The sequence below is a fragment of the Salpingoeca rosetta genome, assembly GCF_000188695.1.
Source record: "Salpingoeca rosetta unplaced genomic scaffold supercont1.1, whole genome shotgun sequence".
NCBI classification, from domain to species: domain Eukaryota; class Choanoflagellata; order Craspedida; family Salpingoecidae; genus Salpingoeca; species Salpingoeca rosetta.
Window position 1 is genome coordinate 2,041,944 of NW_004457740.1, and position 15,000 is coordinate 2,056,943.

At 54.8% G+C, this 15,000-nt stretch overlaps 3 protein-coding genes and 1 non-coding gene across 4 annotated transcripts in view; 2 read left to right on the forward strand and 2 right to left on the reverse strand.

Moving 5' to 3' along the window:
- Nucleotides 1-2,263, forward strand: part of PTSG_00458 (ULK/ULK protein kinase) — a gene marked incomplete at its 3' end in the record, with an annotated part of 4,785 nt that extends 2,522 nt beyond the window's left edge. Inside the window, exons 7-13 of the mRNA XM_004998950.1 lie at nt 183-259; nt 518-588; nt 842-943; nt 1,268-1,360; nt 1,662-1,736; nt 1,878-1,973; nt 2,198-2,263. Coding sequence (XP_004999007.1) covers nt 183-259; nt 518-588; nt 842-943; nt 1,268-1,360; nt 1,662-1,736; nt 1,878-1,973; nt 2,198-2,263 — 580 coding nt within the window. The remainder of the gene's footprint in view (nt 1-182; nt 260-517; nt 589-841; nt 944-1,267; nt 1,361-1,661; nt 1,737-1,877; nt 1,974-2,197) is intronic.
- Nucleotides 2,264-2,760: 497 nt separating this feature from the next.
- On the reverse strand, nt 2,761-7,584 carry PTSG_00459 (uncharacterized protein; the record flags this gene model as incomplete). The annotated part of the gene is made up of 8 exons (XM_004998951.1): nt 2,761-3,005; nt 3,179-3,240; nt 3,485-5,394; nt 5,747-6,142; nt 6,405-6,494; nt 6,748-6,990; nt 7,123-7,285; nt 7,514-7,584. 8 exons carry the CDS (start codon nt 7,582-7,584, stop codon nt 2,761-2,763), a joined length of 3,180 nt encoding a protein of 1,059 aa, XP_004999008.1.
- A 717-nt stretch (nt 7,585-8,301) lies between these two features.
- PTSG_00460 (uncharacterized protein) lies at nt 8,302-14,514 on the reverse strand (the record flags this gene model as incomplete). Its single annotated transcript, XM_004998952.1, has 21 exons — nt 8,302-8,366; nt 8,537-8,594; nt 8,744-8,793; nt 9,087-9,370; nt 9,560-9,623; nt 9,920-10,008; nt 10,218-10,281; nt 10,459-10,561; nt 10,793-10,890; nt 11,109-11,160; nt 11,478-11,564; nt 11,716-11,835; nt 12,122-12,202; nt 12,328-12,414; nt 12,557-12,615; nt 12,840-12,913; nt 13,064-13,140; nt 13,346-13,413; nt 13,541-13,658; nt 13,968-14,065; nt 14,445-14,514. The coding sequence occupies 21 exons, from the start codon at nt 14,512-14,514 to the stop codon at nt 8,302-8,304; spliced, it is 1,866 nt and encodes a 621-aa protein (XP_004999009.1).
- A 157-nt stretch (nt 14,515-14,671) lies between these two features.
- PTSG_20053 lies at nt 14,672-14,743 on the forward strand. Its single transcript has one exon. It is a non-coding gene; the product is annotated as a tRNA-Gln (tRNA).
- Nucleotides 14,744-15,000: the final 257 nt, after the last annotated feature.

Below are 15,000 nucleotides of genomic sequence, written 5' to 3' on the forward strand. Positions count from 1 at the left end.
GTGTGTGTGTGTGTGTGTGTGTGTGTGTGTGTGTGTGTGTGTGTGTGTGTGTGTGTGTGTGTGTGTGTGTGTGTGTGCACTTTGTATTCTCGCGTGCTGGTTTTGTTGTCATTACCCATCGCGGTGGCTGCCGTGTCCACACACGCTCACGCGTGGAGTTGTGCGCCCTGCCGTGTTCAAAGGGGAAGGGAGAGTGCGCGACATGGCCACGAATTTGAGCGCTCAAACATGCTGAAGCGTGCATTGGACTGCTACTGCGGTGCGTATCCTTGGATGTTCCGATGCTTAGAGGCCTGTCCCTTGTTTGCCCTCTGGACTTGAGCGCCTGCGATGGGGTGTTTGCCAGGCCCACTTACACAAGGAGAACTCCTCTATCATCCATGTCACGTCCTTGTGTTGACATGCGTGGCTAACTCCACTCACAGCGCTCCCTCCACTGACTCCACTCACGCCATTCAGCCATCCATTCGCTCAACCACCTTTACTATCTCTGTACACTATGCTGCCCCAACTGCAGATGCTGCCCCGCACCTGATTGCTGCTGCCTGCTTCGAAACAGATGTTCAACAGGAGCAAAAGCTCTTCAAAGTGCGTCGTGCGTACCGTTGATGTGATGCTATCTCATCTTGCTGTTCATCACCCTTCAAGCGTCCAGCGCGCAAGCTCCCACATGCCCACCACGCATGCATCCCCGAGGTCACCCAGCGTGTTGCCTTCATCATCATCATCATCATCATCATCATCATCATCATCATCATCATCATCATCATCATCATCATCATCATCATCATCATCATCATCATCATCATCATCATCATTGCGCATGTCACTGTGAGCACAGGAGGCCGAGGAAGCCATCACCAAAGCGGAGGAGCTCAAGGCAAAACTTCGGCGCAGTCTTGGCGCAAACCAAACGTTCCTCGCATCAGCCCCACCAGAGATGGTGTGTGTGCATATGTGTGTGTGTGTGCGTGTGTGCGTGTGTGGTGCGTGTATGTATATGTGGTGTGTGTGTGTGTGGTGCGTGTGTGGTGCGTGTGTGGTGTGTGTGTGTGTACATACACGTGCATGTACGTGCGTGCGTGTGTGTGTACATACACGTGCATGTACGTGCGTGCGTGTGTGTGTACATACACGTGCATGTACGTGCGTGCGTGTGTGTGTGTGCAGTGTCGCTTCACTTGGAGAGATCTGATTCCACATCACCTCGCTCACGACTGTTGGCTTGCAATTGCGTGCGCATGTGCACATGTGCTCATGTCAACAGGGGTCCGACCTCGTCGTATCGCTCGTGCATTCTCCCGAACTCACACACGACCTGCGCCAAGCCTTCAGAACGGCATTTGAATCGCTTCACAAGGTGCGTGTGCTGTCATGTATGTGTGTGTGTGTGTGTGTGGATGTGTGCTCTTATGTACGCGCCGCTGCGTCCATTGCATGATGTCGTGCAAACTCGTGGGTCAAAACAGCTGTTCGTCCTCGTCCCATATTGCTCCAAAGGCAGCACATAGCAACACCAACAACAACAACTTCAACAACAACGTCAACAACAACGTCAACATCACCAACAACAACGTTAACATCATCAACACCACCACCACCAACAACAACAACACCAACATCACCTGCAACAACTCTTACAACATCATCAACAACTTCAGGGCTTTCGGTATGACGAACAACATGAGTACGAGCTTGCGGGAGCGCAATACGAACTTGGCATCGAACGTCTACTGGTACGTGTGTGTGTGTGAATGAGTGTGGAGAGGACTTGGGTGTACTTTGATGGCGTGTGTGCGCGTGGCGCAAGTTTGTGCGTTTGCCAAATTATCCTTCACACGCCCACCGGTGTCCGTCGATGTTGCGTGCGTTGTCAGGAATGCGTGAAAGGAAATTACGGGCCGCCACCGAATCGACCGCTCCAGGAACAGCTGTACTCGGTCATTGAGCGCTACCTTGCTCGACTGGAAGAGGTGTGTTCCCGCCTGGAATGTACATGCAACGTGTGGCATGAACCTCCATCAGCACGTGCCAAGTTTCAGCACGGTTCTCATCCAGACACATAAATACACACGCACATTCGTGAACTCACACACATGCGCATGCATGAACTCACGTGCTTCCCATCCCCTTGACCTCATATTGCCCCACCTCCCCAACATCCAAATTCACCTGCACTCCAAAATGGTGCCTGTAGATCAAAACCCAGGCGCGCGACACGGGGCGAAGCCGGATTGCTGCTCGCGAATGCTGCATCTCATAGCGCTCGTGTTTCTCACCTGCCCCCCACCGCCTCACATCAACCGACCACGCGGTCCTCTCCTTTGTTCTTCACCTTGTCACACACACACACACACACACACACACACACACACACACACACACACACACACACACACACACACACACACACACACACACCCTTTCTGCCTCTGTAAACGAACCAACAGCCACTGCTGCGCTTTGTTCCTTCTTCTCCATCTCCAACTGCCTGTGTTACACGACGTGCACTCTTCCCATCGTCTTCTGATGCTCTTGTGCGATTTCGTGTATTCGGTCATTCATCAATTAAGCACCAACATAAACAACACACACACACACACACATACACACACACACATACACACAGAGCGACAACAGCCCTGTCCCATCATGAAGCAACATACAACCACATCACATCACATGACAACACAAACAAACAATCACTGCACATGATACGCTACCCCCCCCCCAAAAAAAAAAAAACACATGTCACACAGCTCACATGTCGTTGAGGCAGCGCGTGACCTCCACGCCCTGTGTGTGTCCAAAGTCGTGCACCATCAGCACTTGCACGGGAAGCGGGCTCGGCACATCTGCGTCGTTGAGGTGGAGGCTGGTCACATACTCGTCCATAACAACAGTGGCCGAGTCGTCCTGCCGCACCCACGCGCCATCCATCCCGCGCTCAATCAGAATCACATCGCCAACTTCAAAGTCGCCGCGGGTCACCAGCCGGAGCGCACCTGTTTGCAGCACACAGCAAAGAGCAACGTGAGCATGAGCAGCAAACGCGAATGGCAGTGCGCGCGTGACACGCACAGGCAACAAATATCCGGAAGAACGCGTGCATGCACGAAGAGCCAGCTAACACACACACACACACACACACACAATACAAATACACATGCATATGCACCTGGTGGGAGGGATTGCATTTGTCCGCCTTGTTTCTGCATGTGCTGCTCGAGCACCGTGATCCTAAACATACGACAGAAGAAGAAGAGGAGCAAGAGCCAAGGTGGTTATGAGTGCCTTGCACGTGTACAAATTGACGAGTACAAACAAAGACTAAAGCAAGCTCGCAACTCAAATGCGTGCACACACGCACACAGACACACACACAGACACACACACTCTCTCACATGCACACACACAGACACAGACACACACAGACACACAGACACACACAGACACACACAGACACACACACATGCACACGTACTGTTGGTGGAGGGTGCTGATGGTATCCTCGCGCTGGCGGAGTTGGGAGCGAATCGCCTCCCGCTCCTCTGTTGCCGCCATCAACTGCGAGCTCAGCTGCGCGTTTGCGTCTCGAAGCTCTGTCACACGCTTCTGGCCCTCCCCGGCCGTCTCCAACATCAGTTGCATGCTGTCTTCTGCCTGCAAGAGCCTGCGGTGCTCCGACCGCGTGAGGACAACGGTGTCCCCCTGGCCCTGCTGCTGCTGTTGCTGCTGCTGCTGCTGCTGCTGCTGCTGCTGCCGCTTGGCCGCCTTTGTCTGTTGGTCCGATAGCTGCTGCTGGAGAAGCGCAATCTGATCGTGCGCGCTGTTCAGCTCATGTGTCAACGACGCAATCGCCTCTTGCGAGGACGAGGCGGACTGCGCGTCCACCTCCGCCTTCCTGAGCAGGTCCTGCAGTGACGAAATGCCCTTGTCCTTCCTGTCCAGCTCCATCTGCATGGCGTGCAAGGCATCTGACCGCTGCGTGAGCCGCCGCTCCATGTCCTGCAGCCGCCTCTGTGCCGTGTCGCGCTGCTCACGAAGCTGCTCCACATTCTCAGACAGGCTGCGCGCATGCGTCAGGTCCTCGCGTAGGCGTGCCACTTCGGCATGCAGCTGCTGCTCACGCGCGCGTGCGTCGTCTTCCTGTGTGTTGGCGCGGTCGCGCTGTGCATCAAGGCACTCCTGGCACGAGGTGAGCTGGCTGGTGAGCGAGTCCACCTGCGCCTGCAGCTGTGATGCCTCTGCGTTGCGGCGCGCAAGCGCTTTCTTTGTGTCTTCCAGCTGTGCACGAAGCGCGGCCATCATCTCCTCCCCGTCGTCGGCCGCCGCCTGCTGCCTGCTTGCGTGCTCGTTGCGCAAGTCTTGCTCGTGTGCAAGCTCGGCGCGCAGCGTGGCCACCTCCTGCTGCAAGGTCTGCACCTGCGCCGTGAGCTCTGTGTTCTCCTGCTCCGTGCTCTGCACCTTCGTGCGCAGTTCCTCCACAATCTTCTGGCTCGCCAACTTGATCTCCTCAGCGCGTTTGGCGCGTGCATCGACCGCCGGGCCGTCTCCAGTGCTGACCCGCTGCTGCGCAACCGTCGCTGCTGCTGCTGGCGGCCTTGATTCGCGGCGTGCCCGCCTGTCGCGCTCGACGCTCAGGTCCTTCATCAGCACCTTCTCGTGCGCCTGCACGGACTTGAGTCGCGCTTTGAGGTCTTGAAGCTTTTCCGTGAGCCGGGCGTTCCTGCGCATGAGTGCCAGCGTCGTCTGCCGCGCCTTGTCTGGGTTGACAGACTGAGACATGGATGTCACCATGAAGGACGATTGCATCATGGAGTCGTCGTTGCCCGCGTGCCCGTGCTCCACAATGCTGTCATCGACGAGCGGCGTGGTTGATAGCGACGCCTGCGGTTCCGTCTGCACGTGCACGTCCGAGGCGGTCGCCGTGCTCGTTTGCACATGCACGCTGGCGACGGGCGAGCTTGGCGGGGACGGGAACAGCGCCTGTGCCTCAGACATGCTCAGCTCATCAACCGTCACTTGCACAAACTCTTCATCAATGAGATCATCACTGAGCTGCGCGTCCTCGTTGGTGGCGGCCGTAGCGTCTGTGACGGCGGCTGTGTCATTCTCCTCCTCGCCGTCCGGTGCATCTTGCACGTGAGCTGTGGGTACTGCGTCGTCGTCCTCGTCCTCATCATCGCGGTTCTCTTTTTCGTCTGCTGCCTCCTCCTCCTCCTCCTCGTCTTCCTCCTTTGACCCTCCCTGTTGCTTCTCCTCCTCCTCCTCCTTCTCCTCCTCCTCGTTCTCCTCGTTCTCCTCGTCATCGTCATCATCGTCCACGGACACAGCCGTTTGGCAGCCGGGAGCCATGTGATGATCAACAATGTTCAGTGGCGCGCCATCCACCTGGAACAAAGACAGCGCAGCGGGGATGGGTGAGAATGCGCGTGGTATATCTTGGCGACAGTGTGAATGCCTTTACTTGTGTGTGTTGTGTTGTGTTGTGTTGTGTTGTGTTGTGTTGTGTTGCGTTGTGTTGTGTTGCGTTGTGTGTTGTTGTGTTGTGTTGCGTTGCGTTGTGTGTTGTTGCTGTTGTTGTTGTGTTGTTGTTGGTAGTTGTTGTTGTGTGTGTGTGCAGTTGCAGTTGCATTGGCAGACGACATCCACGCGTGCCAATAATGAGAGCATTGGAGCGATCGGGTTAAGCGGAGCAACATAAGCGAGCAGAAAAAGCAACATGCTGCAGCTCGTGACTCACGTCTTGCATTGCCGTGGCAATTGCTTGGCGGTGGTCGTCGACAGTGTCATTGGCACTTCGCAGCCACGCAGCCAGGCCCCTGATGGCGTCGCCTGTCGCTTCCTGCAGCTCCGTGAATGCATTCTGGATGGCAATCAGACACTGTTGCACCAGCTCCAGCCGGCTTTCGTCCTCGTTGAGGGCAACGAGCGTGTCGCGGTCAAACGTGCCGTCCTGAATGGCTGCTCGGATCGCGGCCAGGTGCTCCCGGTCGTGTGCAATGTCCTGTGCCACTTCCTCCTGCAGCTTGCGCAGCGTGTCTGTCCTCGCGTCCACCTCGGTCCTCAGTGTGCGGGCGTGCTCCGTCATCGTCGCAGAATCCGCAAGCAGCGCTTCCATTTTCTCCACCAGCTCCTCCTATCAGTGCATGGCATTTTTTGTTGTTGTTGTTGTTGTTGTTGTTGTTGTTGTTGTGGTGGGGGGGGGGGTTTTAGAGCGCATTGGTGCAAGAATGATGTGAGAATGGTATGGTTTCACACAGTGTTGACGGCGCACAGGAACACAATCAGTCAATCAATACTGTTTTGCAAACGACATGCGCCAGACGCTTGCGCGGAGGGTGCTTGCTTGTTGAATGGTTGCAAAAGCATGCAATTGATGATGTTGATGAGTCACGCACGTTAGCTTCTGAGTCGATGTGTTGCCTGGCCGTGCGCAAGAGCTTGTCCATGTCAGTCTGAGTCTGTGTGAGCGCTTGTGCAATGGGGTGCTGCAAGACGGGGGGGGGGCGCATTGGACAAGGGAGGAAGGAAGAAAAGGCGGCGACGAGAGGCAGGGTGAGATGTGGTGAGGTGTGGGGGGTTGCATGTGTCTGATACGCGCCATGGAATACGTGTGTGTGTGTGTGTGTGGTTGATTGTGTGTGGTTGATTGTGTGTGACTGTGCGTGGTTGATTGTGTTTGTGTGATTGTGTGTGGTTGGTTGTGTTGTGGTTGATATTGTGTGTGGATATGAGACGTACAAGAAAGTGTGTCATCCAGGACCCGCACATGTCGACGCCTTGTTGCAGGCCGTCCTCCATGTCGATGATGTCCTCGAAGAACTTGCAGAGGCGACGCATCTGGTTCTCGGTGTCTTCCTCGTTTGGATCAATCACCATGGGGTTGAAGTCAAGTTCCGCGTCCGCCACATTTGGCATGATGCGTGAGGTCTCCTCCGTGGGGATGCGCACAATAGCGAGTGCGCCCATGGCTTCATGCAGCCGCTGTGGATTGTGTGTGTGTGTGTGTGTGTGTGTGTGTGTGAGTCTGAATGGATGATCGTGTGTGCGACAGTATGGCATGCGTGCCTGCAAAACCTACAAACGAGAGAGGGATCTCAGCCCGTCCGTGCCCACCTTGAACTCGTCAATGTGGCGTGGCTGGAGTGGTGTGCGTTGAGCGATGGCGTGCTGCACGCCAAGCGCGCCGTCTGACAGAGACACGTCGACAGCATTGGACGGATCGAGGATCAACAACGGCACAAACGCGTCCAGGTTGTTGCGCGCCTTGGTCAGCGCACTGCAACGATGGTGCGAAGGAAGGGCATGTGCGCGCGCGTGTGTGAGTGCGTGAGTACCTGTTGTTTGCGTGCGTGCGTGCGTGCGTGTGTGTGTGTGCGTGTGTGCGTGTGTGCGTTTGTGCGTTTGTGCGTTGGTACCTATGTGTGTGTGTGTGTGGGGGGGGGCATCAGGACAACATGGATGCCATCAGGACACTTGGTCCTTAGATTGTTGTCACATCACTTACCCGTCTGCATTGTTGATTTCTTCTCGCGGGGTCTCCACGCTTGGCGACAAGTCCACCACCGTGTACGGCATGCCTTGTTGTGGTGGTTGTTTGGATTTGGGTTGTCGCGGCTCGCTGGCTGGCTGGCTGGCTGGCTGGCTGGCTGGCTTGCTCGGTTCCCGTTTCGAGTTGTGCTTTCTTGGTGCCGTCGTTGTAAGGGAGGATGAACGGAAAGAACGACAGACGGAAAATAAATGTGGTGCAAGTCGAGCGGAGTCAGAGCCACACCGGTCATCAGTTGCACGAACGAATGATCGCCTTGTGCTTGTTTCTGCAGACGTGGCAGCGACACAGCAAGAACAAACAAGCAAGCAAGGGCGGGCTCAGGTGACTGTGCAAGAAGCAGAGGAACGAGATACGAAAGGAAAGGAATGAGAGGCAGCAGGGTGGGGGTTGTCGTCGTGAACGAACAACGCAACAACGATTGCAGAAAAAACATGATGACTCATGAAAATAATTTGTGGTGTCAGCTCCAGTTTTTGGATGTGTCATGGATGGATGGATGGATGGACGGACGTTTGTGCGAACGTGTGTCGTGCCCATCATATCACACCACACCGCACCGCATCACGCACGCATGTCAGTTTGACACGTGCGCACGATGGATGAGACACACAATCAAATGGTGTGTCACATCATACAACAACAGTCAGGTCATGTCACTGTGTTGTTGCACATGGTTGGGGGGGGGGGAAACAAGAAGAAGAAATGCGTCATCGTCACGCCAGCTGTTGCAGAGACCCATCACATCACTTGAACCAGATGGAGGTTTGACCAACACGGTTGTATTGGCCGTTGTCGATGCCGTACCAGCCTAGTGGTGTGTGTGTGTGTGTGTGTGAAGTTGGAAGGGAGAAGAAAGGTGAGTGACAATGTGACAGTGAGATGAAGAATGTGGTGTTGCACGAACATCACAGAAGCAATTGGCACACACGCGGTTGTACACACACACACCCCCATACATGCATGCATGCAAGCACGCACCTTGGTGGACATAGTTTGTTTTGCCACAGGCAACGTCCGCGCCTTGGAAGTTGTTCGCCTATGTGTATGTGGGTGTGCATGTGCGTGTGTTGAAGAAGAACGCGAACGAGTGAGCAAGCCCTTGTGTGTGTGCTGTGTGTGTGTTCGTGTGCTCTTGTGTTTGGGAGCAGCATGGAATATGGCAGCGGGGAATAAAAGTCGCCTTACCGAGCTGCTGCATCGCTGGTCTCCGCTGTGCACGCTTGGAAAAAAGGGGCCTGTGCGCGTGAGGGAGCGCGTCACGGTGGCGTGCATGAGTTTTCGGCCTTCAACGCCTCGCAGGGCCACGCACAGCAAGACCCGTCGCAAAGGGCCACACATGTACACACAACACGCGAAGCCCACGAGTATGTGCGCGTGCATACACGAAGACAGACACGAAGACAGACACGAAGACAGACACACAGACACACAGACACACAGAGAGACACCCACACCCACATACAGACAGCCACACAGTGCGCAAGTCCCCCAGCGCTCACACAAATGAACGAAAAGCACAGCAACGCACCGTCACCCCAGGTGCAGTATGAAGTGAGGCCGCAGCCGTTGAATCCATAACCCGATGGATACGTGTCCGACCAGGTCACGCCCAGTGATTCGCGAAGTGCATAGCGCGTGCGCGTGCCGCTGTCGCCGCGAAGGGCAGTCACCGTGAACTGGGCGGGCGTCATCTTGGCCAGACCCGTCACGCCCACGGCACCGTTGTCGCGGTTGTGATTCTTGAAGGTGATGTGCGAGCGCACGTGTGTGATGGAGATCTCATACACGTGCGTGTACTGGTCGATGCCACCACTGCAACGGCAGTCAGCACGAAAGGGGGGCGTATGTGAAGCGAAAGCGAGGGAAGTGTCTTGGGTGAGAGCAAGAAAAGAAGACACACACGTACGCACATGCACACACACACACACACGCACACGCACACGCAAACGCACAGGCACGCATACACCAACTGCACACCACACATGCACACCACAACTGCACCTGTCTGGGATGTTGCCAGCTGCCATGAGCATTGTCTCAGCCTGGCGGGCAAGATACACAGCCCCTGGACAGCCAATGCGAAAATCAGTAGAGAGACAGCGAGAGTGTGTCAGTGTGTGTGCATGTGCGTGCGTGTGTGTATGTGTATGTGTGTGACAAGGCAGAGACAGAGACAGGGCAAAAGACAGAGATTGTGTGTACGTGTCTGAGAGAGAGAGAGAGAGTGTGTGTGTGTGTGGGTGGGTGTGGGTGCGTGTGCAGGTTAGGGCGCGTGTTATGCTGTACGTTGGTAAAGCATGGCATGTACACTGGGGATGATGAGAACAAACAGCACGCACTCACGCGTGCGAGTGTACTGACCAAAGGGAAGGGCAATGACACCGTTTGAGTTTGCGCGGGCGCCAGGGCTCCAGTTGTAGCCGTTGGGATGGTTCAAGGGCGCAATGGCACTGCCAAGGGGTGAAAGGAGTGAGATGCACGCAAAGGGCAAACGCGAACAGAAGAGGACACGGATCAGAAAGGGGTGCGGGTGTTGAGTGTTATGTGGAGGTGTGGCCGATACATAAACAGACACAATGCAGACACACACACACACACACACACACACACACACACACACACACACACTCACACACACACACACACACAGAGGACACACCGGTTGCGGTCGTGGCTGGATGACGAGTGGATGTGGCCGTAGGCAGCGAGCATGTAGCCGCCACCTGCAAGGCACACCGTGAGAAAGGAAACAAGACCGTGAACACACGCCGAATCAAGTACCATCACAATGGCATCGCAGTCTCTCGCACGTGCCTACAACACAGCTGACACACACACAGACACAACACACAGACACACACATACACAGACACACACACAAAGCGGCGGCACTGTACTACCTTGGAATGACATGTCGCAATACGTGAGGGCTGGTGCGTACTCGTTGGCGGGCTGAATCCAATACAGCCCCGACTCTGCATTGGTGTTCGCTTGCAGGATGGCCTGCCGTGGTTGTAGTGGTGGTGAGAGGGAGGAGGGTGGGCAAGAAGGTGGCTCACGGGTGCAGTTGGGCCTGTTGGAGCGAATGTAGGAAGACACTGCAAAGCTCACGTCATCGCACAGACACACACACAGACAGACACACAGACAGACACACACAGACACAGACACAGACACACACACACATGCACACACACACACGCACACACACACACACTCTCTCTGTGTGTGTACCGTTGCGGATGGTGCCGGGTTGGAGAAGGAGCCGAGGGGGAAGGACTGACCGATGGAAAAGGCAACAAACTCAAACGAGCCGTCGTTGTTCGTGCACACTGATGACGCAGAGGTGCGCAGTGCAGCCGGCGTGAGAAACGTTACATGGGGCATGTTGGACATGCGAGCAACGCAAAAGCACGTGTATGTGCGTGTGTGAGTGTATGTGTACGTGTTCGAGTGTGTTCGTGTCCGTTGCACGTGTGGGTTTGCTGGAAACGATGAGGGGGGGGGGCGGGTGTGTGTGTGTGTGAGGGGCTCGACTTGGTCATCTCACCTTTCAGCTGGCCGTTCTGCGCGCGCACCAGACCCACAGACTCCGATGTGCACTGGAGCAAATGCCAATGCACGAGGCGTCAGGAGTGCGCCCAAAACCAGCCCACGTATTAAGCAAGCACCACTCACACAGTCAGGCACGCACGGGCTTTACGAGCGTACACGACAATACACATACATACACATATTTTCATGCACACACATACATGCATACACATATACACACACATGCACACACACACATACATACATACATACATACATACATACATACATACATACATACATACATACATACATACATACATACATACATACATACATACATACATACATACATTTCATACATACACACAAACAGTGCGTTTACCTGGGAGGACGAGCCTGCCTGTGCGCCGTCACAGCCAACACCGTTGAACACTTGGCCTTGCACGCCACACGACACCATCGACGTGATCTGAGCAGCAGCAAACGTGTGAGGGGGGCATGGAAGGCGGTCAGCGGGCAATCAAGCGAGCTGATGCGTGCGTGTGTGTACATGTGTGTACATGTGTGTACATGTGTGTGTGCGCACACATACACATGCGTGCGTGATCTGACTACTGTACCGAGTCCTCGGTTGATTCGACGCGAGTGCGCAGCTCCGAGACTTTTCCAAGCGCCTCGTCTACGTTGTCGCCAACAGCGTCCTCCATGGACGAAATAGCGGCAGCGAGCGAGCCCGCGCTCTGGCGCAAAGGAGAAATGGAGGGAAGGAAGGGAGAGAGAAGCAAGGACAGAGAGAAGAGAAAGAGGGGGAACAGGGGCAGAGAGAAGAGATGGGGGGGGGCAAAGAGAGCGGAGGGGAGGGGTCGTGTGAGACAGAACAGACAGACAGTGTGTATGATTGAGAAAACGAACCCAATATGCCTGTGTGAGTTGCACGCGCGTATTCGCGCAGTCGCAGTTGTGGTGCTCGTGGTTCAGTCGAGAACCGTGAGCAGGCACAACAACACGAACAACGTCGTGACACACCTGCACTACTTGATTGGAAACTGCACCAACATAGCTCTCCAGGCTCAGCACTTTTGAGCTCACATGCGACGACAGTCCATCCTGTATGTGTGTGAGTGAGTGTGTGTGAGTGTGAGTGAGTGAGTGTGTGTGTGTGTATATGAGTGTGTGGTGTGGTGTCGGTGGGGAAGGGGCAAGAGGAATCAAAGTTTGGCGTGTGCGCGCACCAACTGCGAGTGGATGGACTCCTCTGCGGTGACTGCACGCGACGTCTCGTTGGAGATGGCAGCAGACACTTCGGCAATGGTCGCAGCCTGACAGCACACGCACGCAACAATGATGACAAGCGGGTTAAAAGATGGAGGGATGAGCGTGCGTTATCACACTGCTAGGTGACTTGAAAACGTTGGTAAGAAGCAGTGAACAGTCAGAGCCAAGGTGCACGTGCACACTGACGTTCGAAAGGACGGATTCGGCAGACTGGACGGCCTGCGTCGTCATGGCAGCCACCAAGTCTGTGCAGTGGAACAAAGGATTTGGTGATTTGGTGAATGGGTCCAACGCACATATTGCAGATACAGCGAGGTTGAGATATGCAAAAAAGTGTGCGCTGCAGGAACCTTACGGTGCTATGCTGTGGCGTATGTTTGTTTGAACGAAGACATTGCAATCAGGGCGCGACCTCAACAAGCACATGAACGCACACACACATGCGCACACGCACACATGGATGACATACCGAGGAATGATGCGCGTTCTGTTGACTGTGCTTCCGTGGCAGTTGCAACTGCCATGGAGAGATCATCAACCCGGCTGATGGTGGTGTCATCGCGTGGTGTGTACGTGAGACGAAGAGTTGGAAAGTCCGCCAGGGCGGGTGCAAAGAGAGCACGGTGGGTGGATTACGCAGGTGTTAGGGTGTGCGGGTTGTGCGTGACTGTTGCAGCGGGTACTTGTTCTTACGCGTTTGTGGAATCCAGCTCGCTTGCCAAAGACCACGGGGTGATCACCTCGCGACGCGAACGCACAAATGTCACCGACTGATGTGTGTGTGTGTGTGTGTGTGTGTGTGTGTGTGTGTGTGTGTGTGTGTGTGTGTGTGTTAGAAGAGGGGTTGTCTGGTTGTGAGGCGTTGTTTGGTGCATGGCTATTGATTGTAACCCACGTTGTGCGTTCGTGCATCCCGCGCTGTCTCAGCCAATCACCTCCCCCTCCCCCAGCACACACAGCGGATATCTTTCGCACCTTTGATTCGTCCACCTCAAAGTAGAGGCTCCCGTTGTGCGAATACACTTGGGGCTCCTTGGCCGGCACTGCGCCGGGTGTGGTGGTGGCGGCGGTGACGGTGATGGGGATGAGCAACGTGTGCGAGGGATGACAAGGCGATGCAGGCACTGAGAGCAGCAGCAAGGGCAGGGTACATGGAGCGCTCCACGCGACCTTGTCCCTCGTATGGGGTGCAGTCGAGTCCGAGGGAGGCGGCAACCTCGTCTTGCGTTTGGCGGATGAGCGCGGCATCTTCTGTACTGGCCGTCTTCACGGCATCGTCGTTGCATTGCTGGCAGCGGTGGAGGCGGGGTGGGAGGAAGAGGACGTGCGAGAGCGTGAAATAGTGCACGTTTGAGTGTGTGAATGTGGGTGTACATGTGTGTGTGTGTGCGTGGGTTGTTGTTGTTGTTTAAGTTGTTGTTGTTGTTGTTGTTTAAGTTGTTGTTGTTGTTTAAGTTGTTGTTGTTGTTTAAGTTGTTGTTGTTGTTTAAGTTGTTGTTGTTGGTGTTGTTGTTGGTGTTGTTGTTGTTGTTGTTGTTGTTTAAGTTGTTGTTGTTGTTCTTCTTATGTCGCATGCGCAAGAATACTGCGTACATACCACGAGGCGGAAGAAAGCACCACACTTCTGCTCCGGAGTCGTGGCAGTGCTGGATTCCGTCACAAACTGCAAGTGACAGCGACTCGCGTCGTTGACATCTATTTGGGGTAATGGATGGACCAGAGACGGGGTGTGTGTGTGTGATGTGAGTGTGAGACAGAGCGACAGAGAGAAAGAGAGAGACAGAAAGACAGAGAGACAGAGAGAGACAGAGAAAGAGAGACAGAGAGACAGACAGAGAGAGAGAGGCAGACAGAGAGAGACACACAGAGAGGCAGAGATACGGAACGAGAGAGAGAGAGAGGCAGACAGAGAGAGACACACAGAGAGGCAGAGATACGAACGAGAGAGAGAGAGAGAGAGAGAGAGAGAGAGAGAGAGAGAGAGAGAGAGAGCGACAGGGACATGGGAGGAAGGAATGTCATATCCCCGCGGTAAGCAAGAAGAGGCACAAGCTGAAGACAAAAGGTGCTACACCTGCTTGGCACGATGTCGAGAAGACGAGGACGACGAGCAAGGCAACGTCGAGGAGGACGTGGGCGTTCATGGCTGGCTGTGGTGCTGTTGTGCTGTTGTGCTGTTGCGCTGTGAGTGGACAATGTTGTTGTGTGTTTTGTTTGTGTTTTTTTTTTTTTTTTGGGCAACCCGAAGTTGTGCCGTCATTAGAATAAGCAAAATTTCCCTGCCCACCACAACGAAATGTAGGCGGTATAGTCTAGTGGTTAGGACTATGGACTTTGAATCCATCAGCCGGGGTTCGAACCCCCGTACTGCCTCTCTCCTTTTTTTTTTCTCCCCCCTCCCATTCGCCGCTGCTGCTCCTCTGTCAACAAGCGCTGTTGAAAGTTCTCTGTCAAGGTCGTTCGTTCGTCAGTTGCTCTCCCTCTTCCTCGACATGCTACTGCTGCTGCTGTTTGCGTTCTTTTAATTTTGATGGGGAGATATGTATCCACGGACCACCTCCAGACCTCCCCACGATGACCAGCACAGCAGTCCTTCTTTTCAGCCTTCTCCCTCTCTCGCCCGTCTCCCG